The 22,644-nt window shown below is 37.5% G+C and overlaps 1 protein-coding gene across 3 annotated transcripts in view; it reads left to right on the forward strand.

Moving 5' to 3' along the window:
• The first annotated feature begins 141 nt into the window (after window positions 1-141).
• LOC129083751 (S-adenosyl-L-methionine-dependent tRNA 4-demethylwyosine synthase TYW1) overlaps window positions 142-22,644 on the forward strand; it is a 177,849-nt gene continuing 155,346 nt past the window's right edge. The window contains exons 1-7 of one of the 3 annotated variants that reach the window (XM_054589685.1): window positions 142-330; window positions 1,113-1,237; window positions 1,901-2,053; window positions 7,441-7,542; window positions 9,029-9,223; window positions 10,561-10,848; window positions 19,375-19,497. In XM_054589685.1, the coding sequence (XP_054445660.1) occupies window positions 327-330; window positions 1,113-1,237; window positions 1,901-2,053; window positions 7,441-7,542; window positions 9,029-9,223; window positions 10,561-10,848; window positions 19,375-19,497 (990 nt within the window). In that variant the 5' untranslated portion in view covers window positions 142-326. Of the gene's footprint in view, window positions 331-1,112; window positions 1,238-1,900; window positions 2,054-7,440; window positions 7,543-9,028; window positions 9,224-10,560; window positions 10,849-11,948; window positions 12,523-19,374; window positions 19,498-22,644 lie in introns of those variants that run through there. The other 2 variants (XM_054589687.1, XM_054589688.1) reach the window with 2 other exon arrangements.

The raw sequence follows: 22,644 nt of genomic DNA on the forward strand, positions 1-22,644 counted from the left end.
TCCGGCCGCTAACCACGAGTTCTGGGCGGTGCGTGCCTTTGGGCACGCCCCTTCCTCCTCTGAGCCAATCCGAGCAGGACCAGCGAGCTCCGGCTTCCTCGTCCAGAGTTCTAGGCGGTGTTCATCCCCGGGGCCGCCCCTTCCCCCTCTGAGCCAATGTCGAGGAGCCCGCGAGTGGCATGGCTGCCCTATGTTCGGCGGTTTCAGGTTCTGGAGCTAGTGCTGCGAGGTAGTTCTGACTGTCTCCGGGTACTCAAACTAGCCAGGTTTTTCAGGTCCGCGATCCTAGTCTCCTGTCGTGACGCAGAGCCCAGGCTTTGAGGATCATGGGTAAGGGCCCCCGGCGGACAACGTTGGTGAGGCAGGAGGGGAGAAACCGTTTTTTTCTGAGACCCTCTCCCAGTGGAGTGGTGTTCTCAGGGCCCTTCAGAGATTGTTGCACTTGCCAGCACGGGTACCGCTGAGGGCAAGGGAGGATTGATCTCTGCTTTTGACTTGGCTTTTGCCTTTTGCTTCTAACCTCAACTAAAGGGCGGAGAAAACTGACATCCCACCCCGTGCTCTACCCACGTGTATTGAGGACCTTTCCAGGGTGGAGCATCTTATGTGGACCCCGCCTTTTAGGCTTTGTCTTTTGAAATTGACCCCAGGTTTAACATTTGAGGCCAGGTCCATCTATATCTCCCTTCAAAAAATGGAGCGTGCGGCCAGTTATTTAAGAACCCGTTGCAAGCAGCCCATCGGTCTTTAAAAATAAAATGAGAAAAAAGGGAATTGTTTCAATACTATTTAAAGCTTTCCTCATGGAGAAAGCCTAGCAGAAAAATGAATTCATATCACATTAAGTGTTTTGACTCTGTATTCCCTTCACTTGCTTTCAAATGCTACCAAATAAAGATAATGCATATATTTATATATATTTGAGTTAGCATAATCATAATTTTATCACATTGACACAATGTATTATTAGGGTTGATTTTCTATAGATTCATTAGCTTTGTTGAATATGGAGGTTGGGAAGTTTTTTTTAAAAAAATTTTTAAAATAAGGGTGGACATCTTTGTATATGTAGCTTTAAATAAAATTACATATATGTATCATTTTAAATTTAGATCCTTTGGATACATGGGACTTCTCATCTTTAATATCATTATGGATAAACAGATTTTACCTATATCTGGGCTTTGCCTTTGGTATTAGCCTTTGGATTTGTTTCCAGATTGCCATCAGGAAGCAGGTAATTGGAGTTATTTTTTATAGAAGAGTATTTAGGCATCAGATTATATAGAGAAGAGTATTTAGGCATTAGATTATCAGATTATATAGCAGATTTTCTAAGGCTTTCAGAAAAATGCAGAAAAGCTAAAAGGAACTTTAAATCACTTTTATGTTTAGTCTGTAGACATTCTTTTTTATGCCTAAAGAAGTTTATTCTCAGTTTTTGCAGGTTAAATTATTACAGACTATGTTATTTACTTTTTCTTTGATGTGCTGTGGAGGATGTCTCATTCTTAAGATGCAAGAAGATTTTGCAATGAAATTAAACTTTTGTAAAAAAACCCCAAATTTTTCTTACATCTTTAAGGGGTAGTAGTCTCTTTCCACTAATTAAGGATCAGAAAATAAATGTCTATTCTTATCCCACTAAAATACAATTTGAATGAAGTATGTATAGTTTTGTCTTTGAATAATACTTTTATTCATATAATAATGTAATGGGAATCATTTTGGTCTTAAGAAATGTGGGTTCTGCCTTTTAAGGACCTAATTATACCAGAGGGTTAATATTTGAGGAGTTTACCCAGAAAGATTAAGAGAATAATAAAATGGGTCAGTATCTGTGCTACTTTTCATTCCTACTGAAGTTAGGAAAAGATTCAAGGTTGATGGATTTGTGTAGTTGTTTATCTTCAAGGACAAGAACTCACAGGAGAAATCAGTTCCAAAAGCAACTCGGGATGTGATGACAAATGGTTATGTCTCTCTTCAAAAGAAGGAAATTTTTGTGTCTGGAGTGAAGATATTCTATGGTTCCCAGACTGGTACAGCAAAGGTAACAGCTTTTTTTTTTCCCCCCCCTTAAATCCTCAACCAAGGAGGTATGTTCATTGATCTTAGAGAGGAATGGGGGGGTGAGGGGGGAAAAAGAGAGAGAGAGTGAGAGAGAGATTGATCTGCTGCCTCTTGTACACCCCCACAAGTGGGGATTGAACCCACAACCTAGGATGTGCCTTGACCGGGAATCAAACCCGCAACCTTTTGGTGTATAGGACAGTGCTCCACCCAACTGAGTCATACTCGCAAGGGCCAAGGTAAGAACTTTTTATGACACTTTTCACTGGATTCCTGATCTTTTAAGAAAATCCCTGAAAAGTGTCTTAGTAATAAACTGAATTGGTCTTCCAGTCTTCTTTCATTTTCTTTTTTTTTCCCCTTTTCCGGCATCCTTTTTCCTTTATGGGATGGTTGGTAGGTTTTATCTCTTGTGCCCAATTCCAGGTGACTTGTGGTGTCTGGTGGTCACTGTGGTGAGGTATTTTTGTTGTGAAGCTTATTTCTGTTTAAGCAAAACAGAAGGAGTTGCTACTCCATTATTGTTGCCTGTTGGTATAGGAGTAGGGAGTAGTGAAAAGTGAATGGCAGTAGTAGTGTCCGGTGTGGGCCCTGAATTTCACAACTTCACACATCTATTTAATGAAATGTATTTTGACTTCTAATAGTGTCAAAAGTATTAATCATAGACACGGAATACTATTTATAGTACATATCTGCATATATGTAGCTGAAAGATGCTTTTTATTCTTTAATTGTATCTACATGCTGCCTTCTTATTTGTTATGAATGTCATTGCTGTTTAGTGCTTCCTAGAAAGTATTCTAAGGCTGACATGAAGACGGATTTTAAAATATTCAGTCCGTGTCCATGATTTTTGTATAGTGCTATACAAAAGAGGGCTCTACTGCCCTCTTTTGGGTATTTTATAGAATAATACCTTTTAGTTTTTCAGTACTTCAGTGCAGGTGTAGTACTTTGCTCCAGGACATCATAGTTAAAGGTCACTTATTTTTAAGTACAGCTTTACACAACAGAGGCAGGAAACTGAGAGAAACGTAAAAAAAGCACCTGAGCAACCAAAACAAAGTCCTTTTATGTCACTCATAAGAGATCCTATTTGTAGCTTTTTTAATGAATATTTAAAAAATTTTTAAAAGGTCAAATTAAGCCTTGCAGATGATAACAGATCCAGGTGTACAGAGGGTTCATAATGAAAAGTACTCTCCAGAGAATCTCTTTTAAGTATTTCTATTTTAGTTTCTCTGATAGTTATTTCTTTAACCTTCTTGTGCTACACTTCTAGATGTATCAATTTTAAATAAAATTTATTGATTCCTTATATTAGTCAGTTAACACAAACATTCCTCAAATCTCAGTTAATATGGTTGCCCACATCATAGCTGGTATGGGTTAGATGGGCTCCCTTAAAACTGCGCCACCTGAATTTTCTTTATTCTGCTTTCACATTTAATTGATTCGTATTTGGCTGAGTATAGAGATTAGGTCAAACATTTTTTCCTTACATCTTTGAAGGCATAACTTCATAACTTCATTGTCTTTTAGCAGGCAGCATTACTGATGAGAAAGCCAGTACCTTCATCCTTCATTCCTTTGTAGATGACTTTTTTTTTTTTTTTTTTTTTTTGGTCTCTGGAAGCTTTTAGAATCAACTCTTTGTCCCTGATGTTTGGAACGTTTTGAGATGGTGTCTGGGTTGGAGCTTTTTTTTAGCTCTTATGCTAGACTTTTGGGGCTCTTTAGTTTTGAAGATTTGTTTGCATTAATTCTGCTAATATTTCTGGGTAAAATTTTTTTCCCTTCCATTTTTTTGTGGTTCTAACTCCTGTTAGCTGGATGTTGGAGCTTTTGGATGGTCTCCTATGTCTCCAACTTTTTCTTTCATACTTTTTTGGTAACTTTTCCTTTTCATTCTGGGTTCTTGGATTGTAATTCCAAATCTTTTTTTTTAAACCTATTTTATTGATTATGCTATTACAGTTGTCCCATTTCTTTTTCTCCCCTTCATTCCCCTTTACCCTGCACCCGCCTCCCACCAGCATTCCCCTTGCCCTGCCCTTAGTTCATGTCCGTGGGTAGTACATATAAGTTCTTTGGCTTCTACATTTCCTATGCTATTTTTAACCTCCCCCTGTCTATTTTGTACTTGCTATTTATACTTCTTATCCCTGTACCTTTTCCCCCATTCTCTTCTCTCCTCCTCCCCTCTCATCTCCATTTCTGTGATTCTGTTCCTGGTCTAGTTGTCTGCTTAGTTTGTTTTAGTTTTTGTTTTTAGTTTCAGTTGTTGATACTGGTGAGTTTGTTGTCATTTTACTGTCCATAGTTTCGATCTTCTTCATTTTCTTAGATAAGACCCTGTGACATTTCGTATAATAAGGACTTGGTGATGATGAACTCCTTTAGCTTGACCTTATCCAAGAAGCACTTTCTCCTCCCTTCCATTCTAAATGATAGTTTCGCTGGATAGAGTAATCTTGGTTGTAGGTCCTTGCCTTTCATGACTTTGAATACTTCTTTCCAACCCCTTCTTGCCTGCAAGGTTTCTTTTGAGAAATCAGCTGATGCTCTTATGGGAACTCCTTTGTAGGTAACTATCTCCTTCTCTCTTGCTGCTTTTAAGATTCTCTCCTTCTCTTTAATCTTGGGTAATGTAATTATGATGTGCCTTGGTGTGTGCTTCCTTGGGTCCAGTTTCTTTCGGACTCTCTGAGCTTCCTGGATCTCCTGGAAGTCTGTTTCCTTGGCCAGATTGGGGAAGTTCTCCTTCATTATTTTTTCCAATAAGTTTTCAATTTCTTGCTCTTCCTTTTCTCCTTCTGGCACCCCTATGATTTGGATGTTGGGGTGTTTAAAGTTGTCCCGGAGGTTCCTAAGCCTCTCTTCATATTTTTGAATTCTTGTTTCTTCATTCTGTTCTGGTTGAATGTTTCTCTCTTCCTTCTGCTCCCAATTGTTGGTTTGAGTCCTGGTTTCCTTCCCTTTGCTGTTGGTTCTCTGTATATTTTTCTTTATTTCACTTTGCATAGCCTTCACTTTTTCCTCCATTTTGCAACCAAAGTCAACCATCTCTGTGAGCATCCTGATTACCAGTGTTTTGAACTGTGCATCTGATAAGATTGTCTGTTCATTGCTTAGGTCTATTTTTGGCGCTTTGATTTGTTCTTTCATTTGGGCCAAATTTCTTTATCTCAGGTGTGCCTGTTACATGGAAAGGGGTGGAACCTTAGGTATTCACCAGGGCGGGGCAATGCAGATTGCTGCCTTGTGATGCAGTATGTGGGGGAGGGGTCTGAGAGGCAAAAATGCCACTTGCTGGGCTCTCCACCGGCTTTTAGTCACTTCCCCTACCGTCCACAAACAAGTTGGGCCATTCTAGTGCTGATTCCCAGGTGGGTCGGTTTGTGTACATTCCAGGACCTGTGGGTCTCTCCAGTGGACTCTCCTGTGAGGCTGGGAGTTTCTTCCATTGCTGTAACCCCCACAGATTTTTACAGTCAGAAGCTTTTGAGGCTTTCTTTTCCTTCGTCAGAACCCTGGATTGTGCAGTCTGTCTCACTCCCTAGCTGTTCTTCCCTGTTTATCCGCACGCGAATGTGGTACTGCCTGGCCAGCCTCTGTGTTGCCATGCATCCTCTCTGCCCCGGCTGCTTGTCTCCGCCCCTCCTATCAGTCTGGATGAATGTTTCTTCTTTAACTCCTTGGTTGTTGGACTTCCATACAGTTTGATTTTCTGGCAGTTCTGGTTATTTTTTGTTTTTAAATTTGTTGTTCTTCTTTTGGTTGTGTAAGGAAGTAGAATGTATCTACCTACACCTCCATATTGGCTGGAAGTCTCCAAATCTTTTTTGAATGTTTTATGTCAACTACTATTTTTTAATTACAAAAATGTCATTTTGCTAATTTTTATAACATTGTTTTCATTATTTAGCTATGTATTTAAATGAATTCCATTTCTGTTTCCTTAGTTACCAGCTTTCTCAGTTTTTCTACTGCTGGTATTTCTCTTTCTTGTTGTTTGTTCTCATAATGTTTTTGGTGATCCATGGTTTTCTCTTCACATTTAGGACAAAATGATGGGGTAGCTGGTGCAGATTTTCTCTGTTACTCTGTGAACAGTTTTGTTTTTTATAATTGTAAATTCTCACTGGATGATCTGTGTGGGGTAGGTCAGGGCATGCCATGTGACCTATTGGTCCCACATGTGTACCTCTCAGAGATACTTGACCTACACTGAAATTTTTTTGACTGTGACCTCCGAAGGGTTAAAACACCCAGAGACTAATAATCCTGCCACCCTCTGCTAGGCCACACCAGTTTAAGGAAGTACCCGGAATCCCCTCTCCCATTCCTAAAAGTACCATTCTCTGTGAAACACAGATGTCTGCAGCATGATCATTCAGGCTGCTTAGCTGGTTCTTGGTCACAGTTCAGCTTCAGGAGTCTCTCATGAGTGTGTGTGCTTGCCGGAGTCCCACACAGCATAGCCAGTGCTGTCTTCATTTTCTGTGTGGGAGGGGCACTGGGGTCCACTGGTCTCAGGAACTTGGACCTGCTGGGGCTAACTGGGCTAACCAGGGGCGGAGGAAAGCGGCATTTCCTGGGGTGCCGAATTTTAAAGACTCAGCCCAGAAATCAATGCCAGATGGAGCGCCTGGCTTTTTCATCAATGTGTGTTGTGTCCACCATTTTTATCAGCTCCCTATTTCTTTGACCCTTTTCCGACCACCATTTTGCAGAAGGGAGCAGAAGTTTCCCAGCTGTCTGTCATCTTGCCCCTGTTTGCTTTCTGTCTTGCAGAAATGTGTTAACATTTCTCGTATTTCCCATTCTCTTCTCCAGTATTTTTTTGTATGCCTCTGTTTTTCTAGTGGGGCAAAGCAGCTGGAATGTCTAAAAGCCAATTTAGATTTAGTTCCATATATACCTTGAGAAAAACATGGTTGAATGACTGATCTCTATAAAGATGCTTGAGAAAATGGTAAAAGTGCGAATAGTATTTGTGCGTATGTGTTTTTTAAGATTTTATTTATTTTATGGAGAGGGGAAGGGAAGGAGAGAGAGGGGGAGAAACAGATGTGAGAGAGAAACATCGAACAGTTGTACATGCCTTGACCAGGGACCGAACCCACAACTTAGGCATATGTTCTCACTGTTAATTGAACTGGCACCTGTCGCTTTGTGGGATGATGCCCAATGAACTGAACCACACAGGTCTGGGCAGTATTTGTGTTTCTGATGACAAATGTCAGTCACTGGAAAAATATTTTGTGAGAAATGTCTCATTCCCTTGCCAACAGGAGTAAATGAAGACAATATTTCGCCTATTTAGCTTATTGAAGATTGTCATTTTTTTTCCCTTATTAGAAATTTGCAACAGTTCTTGCTGAAGCTGTTACTTCCCTAGATCTGCCTGTGGCAATTATTAACCTGAAAGACTATGATCCAGATGATAATCTAATAGAAGAGGTTGGTAATTTTATTTTTTTAAATTAAAACTCAAATTTAATTGACCTCCTATGTTCTGGAATAAATAGAATCTTCAGAATAAATTTAGTTTTCATGCTGAGAGATTTCACTTGGTTCAGTTTTCAGTGTCAGTCAGAGGTGTCAAATGTGTGGTGTGACACACTGATTCCAAGTGGTGTGGAGCCTGTCCCTTTGGTGTGTTAGACTCCGGGGGTGGGCGTAAAGGTGGGAATGCTGAGTGGTTTGAAGTTCCCAACACCCTCCTGCTTCAAATCTCGTAATCAAAGGAGGATTGTTATTGATGGCAGGGTGCCATGCATATGAACCATGTGTAAGCCTACTGAAGGGTCAGGAGCCACTTGGGTGGCAGAAGTAGTATGGGGTTTGAAGTTAGAGAAATCTCTTAACTAGTCGTGTGACCTTCCTACATTACTAAATGTCTATGAGAGTTTAATTTTAATTTTGTGACCTGAGAATTGCCCCTCCATTTCCTTTAGTTCTACCCATTTAGGGAAATTTGCTTTATAGTAGTTGTTTTCAAAGTGCATCCCTTGAACCAGTAATATCAGCATCTCTTGGGGACTTGTTAGAAATGCAGTTTCTTAGGTCCTAGCCCAGACTTGCTGACCCAAAGTCTGTATGTGTTTTAGCAAGTGCCCCAGGTGATTCTGAAGCAGCTAGAGTTGGAGAAGTGCAGGTGGACAAACTTTTTCTGTAAAGAGTGAGATAATAAATATATTCAGCTTTGTGGACCATGTGGCTCAATTCTGCCTTTGAGGCACAAAACATCCATACACAGTATGTAGACAAGTGAGTGTGGCTGTGTTCCAATAAAACTTTATTGACAAAAACATGTAGGGAGCTGGATTGGGCCTGTAGGTTGTAGTTTGACAGCTCCTTCTTTGTGTATAAACTTCTAACTAATTGTCCATCTTTTTCTCCCCCAAGAAAACACTGAAGTGCAAATGAGTGAGCTTGAATGTGTTATAAATTATTTGTGAAAAATTATTAGTGAATTTTGCTACTTAACAATTAATAAGGGGTTACTCATAATTTACCTCATAACTTGGAACTGTTAAAAGATACATTCAAGCACATGAAATACTGTAACAGACTGAAGGTGTATTTTGTTTTCCCACGTAGATGATGGTGCTGTGTTGTAACTTTATGTTTTAAAGTTTTATTGCTTTCATTTCAGGTAATTTTTTAGAGATCTTTCTGTATTTTTCTTTCTGACTAACTTGCATTTTGTTTCCAATATGATAAATTGGAGATGATAGTAGATGGTGAAGGGCACTAGGAAGTATATTGGAAAGGCACTGGATTTTCTCCTCTGCGAGGGGTCCTTGCAGTGTTTTCTCTCACCTTTGAAAAAGATGTTTATAAAAGCACCCTTTGTCCTTAGAAATTAGTATAATAGGAATGTCAGCATTAAAAAAAGTTTTCTTCTTGAATATTCTTCTGAAATAATTACTTTCTTGGTTAGGTTACTAGTAAAAATGTTTGTGCCTTCCTGGTTGCTACATACACTGATGGTCGACCAACCGAGAGTGCCGAGTGGTTCTGCAAATGGTTAGAGGAAGCATCCAGTGATTTTCGATTTGGCAAAACTTACCTGAAGGGTATGAAATATGCGGTGTTTGGCCTTGGAAATTCTGTCTATGTGGGCCACTTCAACAAGGTAAGTACAAGGTAGATGTATGTTGAATTATAGGGATAAATTACCTTAATAAAAACATTAAAACATACATACATAGACATATGTATGTCTATGTGAGATAATCCATAACCTTTGGTACTTAATAAAAAACTTACTGTGTTATTCTTTATAGCTGGGAATTGCTACACATATATATCCAATCTTGGTATATAGTAAGCGCTCAGTAAATTTTTATTGAATAAAATAAATGAATATGCCTCCTGTTGTCTAGTGCATCCTGTTAAGGGCCTGGATTCATAGGCTTTGAGTTCAGCCTTCTGTCCCCAGGCAGGACCTTGTGGATAGAAAGTTGCTCATTCTTTGGACTTTCTCAACTGCCTGTTCTGTTGTTGAATAATCTTTGTTGCCCAAGCTACTCTTAATGCAGTTGAACCCATTGTCTTTTAATCATTAATTTTAAAGGGCAATAGAAGAAAAACATTCACTGCCCTTTATGGAATAAAACATTTATTGTTTTCCTGGATTTTTTTTCTAAATGAAATTATTCTGGCTACTTTTCTTTTGCATTCTATTCTCTATACTTTAAAAAAATAAAATTTGGAGACTTCTCAGTTCCTTAGTGGTTCTAATAAGTTACTAAAACTTGTATATGTAACTTTCCCCAGATATGGGCCCAGCCTGGCTCACCAGTCTTTGGTAGAATGTGAGTAAAGGTGAAAGTGAAGATCTTTCTTTAAACTTGCTTTCATTCAGTTGTTACATCAAGATGTATGTTTCCCCCCATATTTTCAAAGGAATTAGACAAAGACTGGTAAAATTCCAATATGTAAATACTTTGTTTACTGCCTTGCCACTCAGGAAGTCTGTTAAGCTTTTTAACTCTTAACTGCCCTTCTTGATAACCCCTGTTCCTCAGCTTCATTACTTCATATTGCAATAAAATAAATTTTTGAGTTTATGAAATTATGAGCCTTGCCAAACAGACTCCCCGGCTTCACTCAGTTGGTAAACGGGCTTTGGCCCCAGAGGCTTTGTTACGTTTTGTTTTCCTAATGAGTCATTTCATTCTGATGTTATTTAGAATAGTGATTTTCAAAATCTTTTTAAGGCATTTAATCATTAGTTTAATAAGAAGGTTTGCTTATCTCCTTGTTAAAAAACCTATTGCAGAATCTTAATCTATCAACTGCAACCCTTCTGTATTGTGGCTCGAGGACCGGAGGCCTTTAGGCTAAGCAGTCCCCTCTCCCCAGCAGCAGCTGCCGCAGGGGTCCCAGGGGTACTTCAGGCTTGTGCAGAGCAGCCTACAAACCTCTGATTCAGATTGCATTTTTAGCTCATGTATCTCTTTCTTGCAGGTTGGCAAGAATGTTGATAAGTGGCTCTGGATGCTTGGTGCCCATCGTGTGATGACCCGTGGGGAGGGTGACTGCAACGTGATTAAAAGCAAACATGGCAGCATCGAAGCTGACTTCAGAGCTTGGAAGACCAAGTTTGTCTCCCAGCTTCAGGTGCTTCTTAAAGGAGAGAAGAAATCCTGTGATGGCAATTGCAAGAAAGGCAAATGTGAATCTAATCCGCATGGCTCAAAGAACATAAAGCCAGGGCCTCATACTCAGGATGGGTTGCATCAGAGGGACACTGAGGTGTGTAGCCTGTGTGCCCATGTCTTTCCTCTTGTGTCTGGAGGTACTGAATCTTACCTCTGTCCTGAGAAACTATTTCGTTGGCTTCTAGTTAGAAGGAAGATCAAACTCATAGAGGGAGGTGTTTTAGAGAGGGCAGTCTTAGGAGTTAAGCCATTCTGTGCTGGATGCTTTCCTGTGTCTCTTCTGTAATTGTTGCATTGCTGGAGTCAAATAGATTTCTACCACAATTTTCAGGTTAGGAAACAGAGGCCGGAGATGTTAAATATGTCTCGGGCTGAGCTCATAATCTTTTATTTTATTTTTTTGGTTTCACCAAACCACATAGTCCTCCTTGTTTCTCATTTAATGACTATTAACCACTCTAAGTCAAAGGCTGCAAGTCATACTAGATTCATTTCTTTCATCCCACACAATATAAACATTTCTTTTTCTTCTTCCTTTAGATACCCCAGAGCTCCTTTGAAGCTCTTGTCAGCAGGTTGTATCACAGCTGTGTACTTTGGCCACCTGGTCACTTGTGTCATTCATGAACAACTTACCATTTTGACTTCCACCCTTATTCCTGTCATTATTCTTTGTGGTTAAGTCATCCATGTTGATGATTTATTGAACACCCTAGCCTGCCAGTTTCCTGGCCTTTAAACCTCCAGTGACCATTTTATTCTTTGACCATGGCCTCTCACTTCCATGGTCACCTCTGAAATTTCATGTTCTTGTGACCCAAAGTCTGATCTCTTTCTGGTGCTCCTACTTTAAAATTCTTTTGATCCCATACCTTTCTCATTGGATAGTGAAAACTGCTTATTTCACTTCTGTCCTTACCTGGTTTAGATTTTATACTCATTCTTTTATAAACGCCTTAAATTGCTTTGCTTTCCACTCCATTTTACAACCCAATTCGCTGAACTCCAGGCCAGGTTGAAACCTGGTCTGTCTTCTCTGTTGCTGGCTGCTTGCTGTTTGGCCACAGATTCATGACCACAGATTCAAGTATGAATGGATGACTTCCCTACAGTCTTTGACATACTTTTGTAAGTTCCCTTTCTCACTCTCTAAGATGACTGTTTAATACTCTTTCTCTCTACCCCTTTTTCCAGCTCTCCTATGAAGCCATCGAGAAGAATTCTCTTATAGCTTCTGCCCCATCTATAGATCTTCACATCTTTTCTGCTCGAGAAGACAAGTATCTGGTTCTGTCAAAAACTACTTTCTGTGTGTGCCCTGGAATCAAGGACTTTGGTCCCTTTGTTTATTGCATCCCTCACTCCTGCCTTGTTAATCTTTTCCTCTCTATTAGATAGTTCCCAGAAGTATATAAACATACTCTGGAACCACCTGTGTTTAAACAACACAAACAGCAAGAAAAACCAAATCTTTGTTCTGTCCTTCAGCTGCTGTTTCATTTTTTGTAATTTTTCTAGCCAGTCTTTTTGCTTATATTTGCTTATTTTCTCTCCAACTTCCTTTTAATATTTAAAAAAGCTTTTAAAAATACTGCAGTAAAATTCATATAACAAAATTAACATTTTAGAGTATATAGTCCAGTGGTACTTCAAATGTTCACAGTTTTGTGCAACCATTACCTATGTCGTGTTCCAGTATACCTTTTCATCGTCTCAGAAGAAAACCATGAAGCAGTCACTCTTCCCCACTTCCCCCAGCCCTGACAACGTACAGTTTGCTTTCTCTCTCCATGGACTTAACTTATACTGTATATTTCATACAAATGGAATTGCATAATATGTGATCATTTTTTTGTCTGGCTTCTTTTATCATGTTTTGGAGAAGTCATCTGTGTTGTACATGTATCAGTACTTTATTCCTTTTTATGGCTGAAGAATACTCCATGGTATGGCTATATCACATTTTGTTGATCCATATATATGTTGATGGACATTTTAGTTATTTCTGCCTTTCAGCTATTGTGTATAGTGCTGCTGTGACATTAATACAAGTATTTGTTTGGGTAACTTTTCAGTTTTTTTGTGTATATATCTAGGAGTGCAATTGTTGGGCTGTGTGGTAACTCTGTATTTACATTTTTGAGGAACCACCAGTTTTCCACAGCGGCTGCACCATTTTACATTCCCAGGAGCAATGTACCAGGCTTTAAATTTCACCACTTCTTTGCCAACACTTCTTATTTTCTATTTTTTTGATTATAGCCATCCTAGTGAGTGTGAAGTAGTATCTCCTTGTATTTTTTGTTTGCATTTAACTCTACTGGCTACTGATGTTGAACATCTATCTCTTTGTATGATTTTTGCCGGTTGTATATCTTCTTTGCGGAAATGTCCAAGTTCTTTGCCATTTTTAATTGTTATTTGTTTTTTTGGTTGTTAACTGGTAAGAGATGTTTATTACACTTTAGATAGTAGACCTTTATCAGATATATAATTTGCAAATATTTTCCCCAATATAGGTTTTCTTTTCACTTTTGTATCATGTCCTTTGATGCACTAAAGTTTTAAATTTCTATGAAGTCCAATTTATCTGCCTTTTCTTTTGTTGCTTTTGTTGTTGGGGTAATGAAGGTAAATTCATTGCTATATCCAAGGTGATGAAGATTTAATTTCGTGTTTTCTTCTAAGAATTTTATAGATTTAGTTCTTGTATTTAGGTCTTCTATCCATTGTAAGTTAATTTTTGTGTGTGGTGTGAGGTAATGGTCCAATTTTACTCTTTGAACAGTGTATACCCAGTTGTCCCAGGACCATTTGTCAAAGATACTGTTCTGTTCTTATTGAATGGACTCAGAACCATTGTCAAAAGTCCATTTTCCATAGAAGTTTGGATTTTCTGGACTCTAAATTCTATTTCAATGATCTATCAGTCTATCCTTGTACCAGTACCACACTGTAGATTTGTAGTTAAGTTTTGAATTCAGGAGTTCTCCAACATTGTTCTTTTCCAGTATTGTTTTGGCTGTTTGGAGTCTCTTGCAATTCCATATGGCTTTGAGGAGTGGTTTTTCCATTTCTGCAAAACACATTGTTGGGGTTTTGATAGGGCTTGTAGGAGTCTATAAACCACTTTGGATAGTATTGTCATCTTAGCAATATAAAGTCTTCCAGTCCATGAACATTGGATGTCTTTCCTTTTATTTAGGTGTTCTTTAATTTCAGCAATATTTTGAGTTTTCATTGTTCAAGTATTTCACCTCTTTGGTTAAGTTTGTTCTTGGATATTTTATTTTCATGCTATTGGATTCTAAAGTGGTCAGGGAATGTACTTTGGATGATTTTTCTTTTAAAATTTGTTGAGACTTTCTTGGTGCCTAACATAAAACCTGTCCTGGAGAATATTCCATGTGTACTTGAGAAGAATGTATAATCTGTTTTTGGGTGCAAGGTTCCAAATCAGTCAGTTAGATTTAATGGGGTTATACTGTTGTCACAGTCCTGAGTTTCCTTATTGACCTATCCAATTGTCCTGTTTATTGAAGGTGGGATATTGAAGTTTCCAGCTATTAATGTAGAACTGTCTTTTTCTTCTTTAAGTTCTATCATTTTTTGCTTCATAGGTTCTTGGCTCTGTTAGGTACATACCTGTTTATAATTGTTAAATCTTCTTGATGTGTTAATGTCCTTTGTCTCTTGTAACAAGTTTGACTTGAAGTCTATTTTGTCTCATATTAGTTAAGTTATGCCCGCTCTCTTTTGGTTATCATTTACATGAAATAGCTTTTTCTATTGAGTCTCTCATAGATAGCATAGAGTTGGTTCCTGTTTTTTCTTTTTTAAATTCGTTTTACCTATCTCTGCGTTTTTATTGGAGAGATTAATCCATTTTCATTTTAAATTACTGATAATGATGTACTTTTGTTATTTTATTATGCTTTCTATGTATCTTACATCTTTTCCTTAATTTCTTCATTACTGCCAGTTTTTGTGTTTTATTGATTTTTTTTTCCTGGTATACCATTTTGATTCCTTTTTTATTTCTGTTTCTGTACATTTTAAAATTCTTTTCTGGTATACTCATTTCTTCATATCTGCAGGGGATTTGTTCCAGGACCTTCTGCAAATACTAAAATCTGTGGATGCTCAAGTCTCATATAAAATTGTGTAGTATTTGCATATAACCTATGCACACCCTCCTGTATACTTTAAGTCATCCCTAGATTACTTATAATACCTAATAAATGTAAATTATATGTAAATAGTTTACTTATTGTTTAGGGAATAGTGACAAGAAAAAAAGTCTGTACATATTCATTATAGATGAACCATTGTAGGCCTAAGTACATGTCGGCAACAATGTAACAATTTTTTCAAGTATTTTTTTTGATCCATGGATTTGGAACCTCTAAATACAGAGGAGTGTTGCTATGCTAGGGATTGCCTTTAACCTCTTTGACTCATAGCACTCTATTTGAATTAATACCAGCTTAGTATACAAAACCTGTTCCTATTCAGCTCTGACTCATTCCCTTTATGTTGTTACCAATTACAGCTTTATACATTGTATGGTCATTAACATAGATTTGTAGTTAATTGTTTTATATACTTGTCTTTTAAGTCATATAGGTACAAAAAGAGGAGTTACAAACCAAAAATGCAATAATAATGGTTTTTGTACTTACCTATGCAACTACCTTTTTCACTGTTCTTTCTTCATATAGCTTTGAGTCATTATCAAATGTTCTTTTAATTTCTTGCATGCAGGTCTTCTATAAATGAACTCCTTCAGTTTTTGTTTATCTGAGAATATCTTCCTTTCTCTTTCAATTTTGAAGGATGGATTTGCTGGATATAGAATCCTTGGTTTACAGGGGTTTTTTTTTTTTTCTTTCAGTGGTTTAAATATGCCATCCCACTGTCTTATGGCCACTAAGGTTCCTGATGAGAAATTGGCTATTAACCTTATCTTTTTTGAGGACCGCCCCCTTGTATGTCAGTAGTTGCTTCTCTTTTACTGCTTTCAAGACTCTCTTTTTGTTTATTGTCTTGACAGTTTGGTTATAATATGTCCCAGTTTGGTTCTCTGAGTTTATCTTGCTTCAAGCTTCTTGAAGTTCTTGAATCAATTGATTCATATATTTTTATCAAATTTGGGAAGTGGTTAGCCATTATTTCTTCAAAAATTATTTCTGCTCTTTCTCTTCTCTCCTTCTAAGACTCTCCTTTTGTATTTGTTGGTGTGTTTTATGGTGTCCTAATAATCCTTTAGGCTCTGTTTTTCAGACTGGCTGATTTCAACTGATCAGTCTTCATTTTTGCTAATTCTTTTGCCTGCTGCAATCTGCTATTAAATCCTCTAGTGAAAATTTCAGTTCAGTTATTACTTTTCAGCTCAAGAACTGTGTTTCCTTTTTACAGTTTTTATCTCTGCGTTGATATCCCCTATTTGTTGAGACATTGTTGTCCTGGTTACCTCCAGTTCTTTGTCCGTGGTTTTAACTCTTTGAGCATATCTAAGACAGTCTACTTAAAGTCTTTATCTAGTAAGTCCAATGTGTGTATTTCCTCAGTGACACTTTCTGTTAATTTCTCCTGTGAATAGGCCACATGTTTTTGTTTTTTTGCATGCTTCATAATGTTTTCTTTCCTGAAAATTACACATTTATAATCTTTTAATGTATTAACTCTGAAAATCAGATTCTTTCCCCTCCTCAGAGTTTATTTTTATAGTTTGCTATGAGTTATAATTTTTGTTTAGTGACTTTTTAAAACTATTTTTGTAGACTGTATCTGTTGTCATGTGTGTTTCTAAAGTCTGTTTCTTTAGCTTGTGTTCATTTAGCTAGTGTTTTGATATGCCTTTTAAAAGTTTTCTTAAATGCTCTTTTAAAAAAGTTTTTCTTTTTCTTAAATCAGTGTTTACTTGGTTGTTGTAAACCTATGACTAATTCCAAGAATTCTGACAAAGTGGAATTAGTTGTTTTTTTTGCTTAATTTTTAGGTGTTTCTTTGGGGGAATAGGCCCTTGGATTTACCTACACAGCCGTTTTTGCTGATATCACCATTCTTAACATTTAAAAAAATTAAAACAGACTTTTAGAGTTAAAAGTAAACCTGTATGTTTAAAACCTCAAATAGTACTTCTAGGCTTATAATTAAAAATTGTACTTCCTTGCCTTATTCTAATTCTTACTTAACCACTTTTAATTCTTTTAGCTTTTTCATAAGACATTTACCTCTATATTTCTAAATAATTGGTTGTTCCTGCTATTTCTTGATTTTTTTAAATTTGAAAATCACACACACACACACACACACACACACACACACACACACAGTATCAGTTCCCTTTCTCTCATTTTCTTGTATAGTTGTATCACATTTCTGGTTACACCATTCTTCATTATTTCATTATTGTGATTGTGTGTATATTCACACCTATCACATATATTTTCATTCTTATGCATTTATTTCCCTTATTGCTATATCTGCTTTGATTTTTCTATAAGCATCACCACTTCATTATAAAAATTTTAACAGAACCAAAAATTGTTTTTAATATTGTGTGGTTTTTATTGATTTCTTGGAGGCTCTCCTGAGTCTTCTGCTCCACATTGGTATGGCTGCTTTAAGCCTTAGTGCAGCTGAAGTCTATGTGTTCTATCCACTGTGAGACACAGCTTTACTTTTACTAGCTTCCTGGGTTGGATTTTGGAATCTGGGTAACTATATCTTCTTATTTCTTGGTTGACGCTTGTTTTCTAGAGCACATTCTCTGGTAGCTCTCTCAGAAAGTTTGTTTTGGATATGAATTTTCAGATTTGTTACATCTGCATGTCTTTATCCCACCTTTACAGTTGCTTGATGCGCCAGCTGAATATAGAATTCTAGGTGGGAGTAACTTTCTTTCAGAAATCAAAGGCATTGATCCATCGGCTTTTAGTTAAATGTTGCTTTTGAGAACCTCAGTTTACTTTGGGTCTGAATTTTTATTACATAATTCTCCACTCCTCCCATATACCTTCAAACTTCCAAATATAGTCCCTTTAGCCATCTATATTTTGCTCAGCTTTGCCCTGCCCTCCAATTTTATGCTTATCTTCCTTGCTTTCATCTCTTGAGCGGGATATTTGTTTGCAGTTTATCTTCACACCAAAGACGCAGCTTTGTGGGGTCCCAGCTTTGACTCTTGTCTTGTATGTTAGTCTCTCTTCCTTCTATCATCTCCTTGACTTTAACTGCTTTTCTCTTGTCCTGTACAGCTGTCAAAATAGGTTCTCCAGAGTTCAGCAGGTACTCTTAGCTCCATTTTTCACTTACCTCTTAAGAGTCTCTTCTTAGTTTATACCTGCTGTCTTTTGAGTCCTTATATTTTTGCCAAACCAGTGAACATTTAAGATTATGCATTAAAAATAATACTCAGTTTTGGTTATTTTCTACAAGAGAGCTGTTAATGTAATTCATTCTACAGCTGGGAGCAGAAGTCCCAGTTAACCCTCACCCACTCCAGTTTGGCTCTCTACTCCACTGATGCTACTCTTTTCTAGGTCCAAGGGACTTCATATTATCAAGCCTCATGGGTATTTCTCTGTCTTCATATTACTTGACCTCCAAACAGTGTTGGACTTTGCTGTCTTCTTTGAATCACTCCCTTTTCTTGACTTTCATGACATCATTCTTATGGTTTTCTTTCTTTTTTTACTTGGAATCTTCTTCCTTTATCTAACCTCTGCGTGTTGGAATTGTTAAAGGTTTGGTCCTGGGTTCTGTTCTTTGTTGATGCTTTCTTCCTGGATGATCTTGCATAGTTTTACGGCTTTACATATTCTCTAGATGCCAGTTATTCCTAGGTTTTTATTTTTAGCTGTAAGGTCTACACTAAATTATGTTCTCAGGTACAGGGTCTGGCACAAATAACACCCCTTTTTTTTTACAAAATCTTAATGATGTAATTCTGTGACATAACCATATCACACTCAAGCAGAACATATGATATTTTAGGTGAAGTTTTTGAAATAAAACGATAAATTGTTACACCCATATTATTACCCAACCAACCATACTCCAGCAGGTGTTACTTCTGCCAGACCCTGTATATAATTGCCTCTTTAAAGACTGCGTAGATGTTGAAGTCATCTCATATTTCACAGATGCAAAATGGAACTCTTCATTTCCACTCTCCCAGTCTGTTTCTCCCCAGGTCTTTCTCATCTTAGTAAACACCACCACCAAGAAATCTGAGTCATGCTTGATTTCTTCCTTTTCCTCATTCCTGCATTAATTCTTCACTAAGTCTGGTTGGTTCTTTGTCTAAAAGAGTGGTTGGGAAACTATTTCTCTAAAGGCCCAGCTTGTAAATATTTTCAGTTTTGTGGGGCATGTGGTTTCTGTTGCAACTATCAGTTTTGCCATTGTATCAAGAAAGTGGCCATAGATAATATGTAAATGATGGGCACTTTCCAATTAGACCCAAGGCTGGCCGGATTTGGCCTATGGGTTGTGGTTTGCTTACCTCTAGCCAAAAATATTTGATATCCATTCAGTGACCTCAGAACTTGGGAGGGGGTATTAGATGGTTTCCTACTTTGAACAATGTATTTCTAAAGCATTGATGTTCTAGGAGGAGGAGCCCTTTGAAAGTTCCAGTGAGGAAGAGTCTGGTACTGAGGACCACCAGAGTCTAACTTCTGTTGTTGATGTTGAGGACCTTGGCAAAATTATGAATCATGTGAAGAAAGAAAAGGTACTGTGATTTTGGGAAATAATGAACTTGGATCTGCAGTGGGTTAACATCTAGCATTCTGCATTGGTGTGTAGTTCATCCGAGCTCATAATTAGACAGTTTTATTTATTTGCTTCCTTGAGAACTTTATACTTTTTTTTTTATTTTTATGAGTGTTGTGAAAGTGTTCTCTCTTGGCCCTGTGAAAATGAGCTCATAGTAGGACAGACAAAATATTTTAGGACAAGAACTGAGGAAAGGCTAGATGGTAAGAGGGACTTAATTCATTGTGTAGTTGAAGATGACAGGATGGCAGCATGATAAGATTGATTAGTGTTAAGATTTCAACTGGAACTCTTGTGTAAAGTTGCTTCCCTGTCTTTCCAGCCTGAGTGGTGTTGAGCTTAGGGATGATGGCAGCTTGGTCTATAGGTGTTGAGATCAGTGTGCGTAGAGACCCTAAGAATCTAGGAGATATTAGTCTGAGTCTTGATGATCTCAGTGACTAAATGAATATGAGAATGTACAGTGAAGTAGGATTTTTGTGCAGATTCCAGTGATCTAAAATCGAAATAACATGTAGAATTACATAAAAAGGTAATGTCTCAATTTATGTGTCAGTTTTGGAAAATGAGAATATTCTAAACTACAGATGTATCAAGTGCATAAGTCTTAGAAACAGAATAAATGCAACTATTGGGAAGTCCAAGAAAATCAAGCATAAAATTAACACAAGCTGAAATGCAAAGATTTAGTAAGGCAGCAGGGTATAATAGGGTATAATAAGGTAACAAGTCAAAAAGCTTTTGTATTTCCAAACAATAACCAGTTAGAAACTGTCATGGACGAAAAAGATCTCATTTACAATAGTCACATAAAAAATAAATAACTATAGAAACGCATTTAAAAAGAAATATCCTAAATCTGTGTGAAGAAAATTTTTAAAACATTTTTGAAAGATATAACAGTGCCTTGAACAAATGGAAAGACATCCTTGTTTTTAGATATGGGGACTCAGTATTGCAAACATGTCAGTGTTTTTCAGTTAAAATGTAAAGTTAATGCAATCCATTAAAAATTCCAATGAAGTTTTTTTCTGGTGCTAGACTGGTTGATTCATGTGGAAAAATAAGCATACGAGGATAACTAGGAAAACCTTGTTGTAAAAGTAGTAGTGAGAGGACCACCTCTGTCAGATAGTGAATCTTACTACAACGCATCTATAATTAAAACTGGTATTGGCTTCTTATGAGGCAGACCAATGTAACAGAATGAAATTCTAGGAATAGATCCAGCTGTATATGGGAATTTCATATATGATAAAGGTGGCATCTCTTTTTCCTAGTGTGAAAATATACTTTTAAGATAAATGATGTTGACAGCTGGATAGCTAATTGTGAAAAGATAAAATTGGGTCTGTACTTCACACATGCATCAGAATAAAGTCTAATTGGGTCAGAAAGCTAAATGTTGCTAAAATATATAAATAATAGGTTTAGATGAATTATTTTATAACTAAGATTCACTTTCTATATGATTAAAAATCTAGAAGCAATAAAAGGTTGAATTTATCAATGATTTTTATAAAGATTTTCATGGTTATAAGTAAAATCAAAAGACAAGTGATAAAACGAGGGAAAATATTTGCCCCTTACAAAGAAGGGGTTAAATTTTCTACTACACAAAGCACTCTTAAAAATTGAATAATAAAAAAAAAAGACCCAGAACATAATTGAAAAAAATGGCAAAACACATGATTTGATGAGTATCAGAAAAAGCTCTTTTTTTAAAAAATTTTATTTTAATTTATTTTTTCAAATACATTTGTCTCTCCCCCCCCCCCACCGCAGAAAAAGCTCTTAATAGACTAAAATATGAAACAGACTAAACATACAAAAAAGTGCTCAAATGAAAACTGCGGTGACATACATTTCTCACCCATGAAAATAACAAAAATTCAAAAATTAGGCAGCACACGCAATTGATGAGGCTCTGGGGAAATAGGCTCTCACACCTTGCTGAAGGGAGTCCAGAATGGTATAACCCCTATGGAGGACCCTTCAGTAGTCTACCAAATTCACACGCCTTTACCCATGATCCAGCAGGCCCAGTTATATGAATTTACCTTGGAGATAAAACTTTACAAATAGAAAACAACACCTGCACAAGATTATGCCTCACAGCATATATAGCAAACAACGGTCAGATATGGGTTGAAAAAAGCATAATATACCCACAAAATATAATATTGTGCAGCTGTGAAAAATACTAAGGTGTACCCATGTACATCAGTGTGATTTCAAGGTGGTGTTGGATTTGATTTAGAGGCTGATATGAATTTAAGATTTAAAAAAAATATATTGTCATGTTATATTTACACATTCATAACAAGTATATGTGTATATAAATGATATTTTGTAGCTATGTTCATGGAAAGGACCTTTCATGTTCTGACACCAGCTAACAACCAGTTCAATTCCAGTGACTTGCGAGTTCAATTCTAACACTAACTAATGGTAGTTAGAATCAAACTCCAGAGATTTAGGGCATAATTCGGCATAAGAATGCCCACACTTGAGAATGCTGTAAGTCTTGGGGGCTACTTGCACTTCTGATCAACTGGTTGTAAATTTGGGGGTTCTCATGACCCCCTGAGGTTCGATAATTTGCTAGAATCACTCAGAATTCACTGAACGCACTATACTTGTGATCTTTTATTTTAAGGGATACAAATTAGAAACAACCAAATGGGAAAAAACTCGGGCAAGTTCTGGGGAGTGGAGGGGTGGGGAAGAGTTCCAGAATTTCTGCGCCCTCTCCTCGTGAAATCTGGGCCCTCAGACCACATCACTGTGCTCGCCCCTGGGAAGCTCTACTGCATGCATCCAGAATTTTTATTGGGGTTTCATCACTTTGGCATGATTGGACGCATTCCCCAGCCCACCTCCCTTTCCTGGAGGGTCAGTGGGACCAGGGTTGCATTTTGTGGCCCAGCCCCCATCTTAAGCTATCTAGGGGCCCACCCTGAGCCACCTCCTTCGCATAACAAAGACACTTCTATCACTTAGGAAATGCCAGGTTTTTCTGAAGCTCTTTGCGAGGAACTGGTGTCAAGGACCGGATTATTCTTTATTACGCCAGAGACCTAGAAACAAAGCACTCCGATCT

The sequence above is a fragment of the Pteronotus mesoamericanus genome, unplaced genomic scaffold (assembly GCF_021234165.1).
Source record: "Pteronotus mesoamericanus isolate MK-2021 breed Mesoamerican mustached bat unplaced genomic scaffold, CSHL_Meso_final scaffold_167, whole genome shotgun sequence".
In the NCBI taxonomy this organism is placed as follows: domain Eukaryota; kingdom Metazoa; phylum Chordata; class Mammalia; order Chiroptera; family Mormoopidae; genus Pteronotus; species Pteronotus mesoamericanus.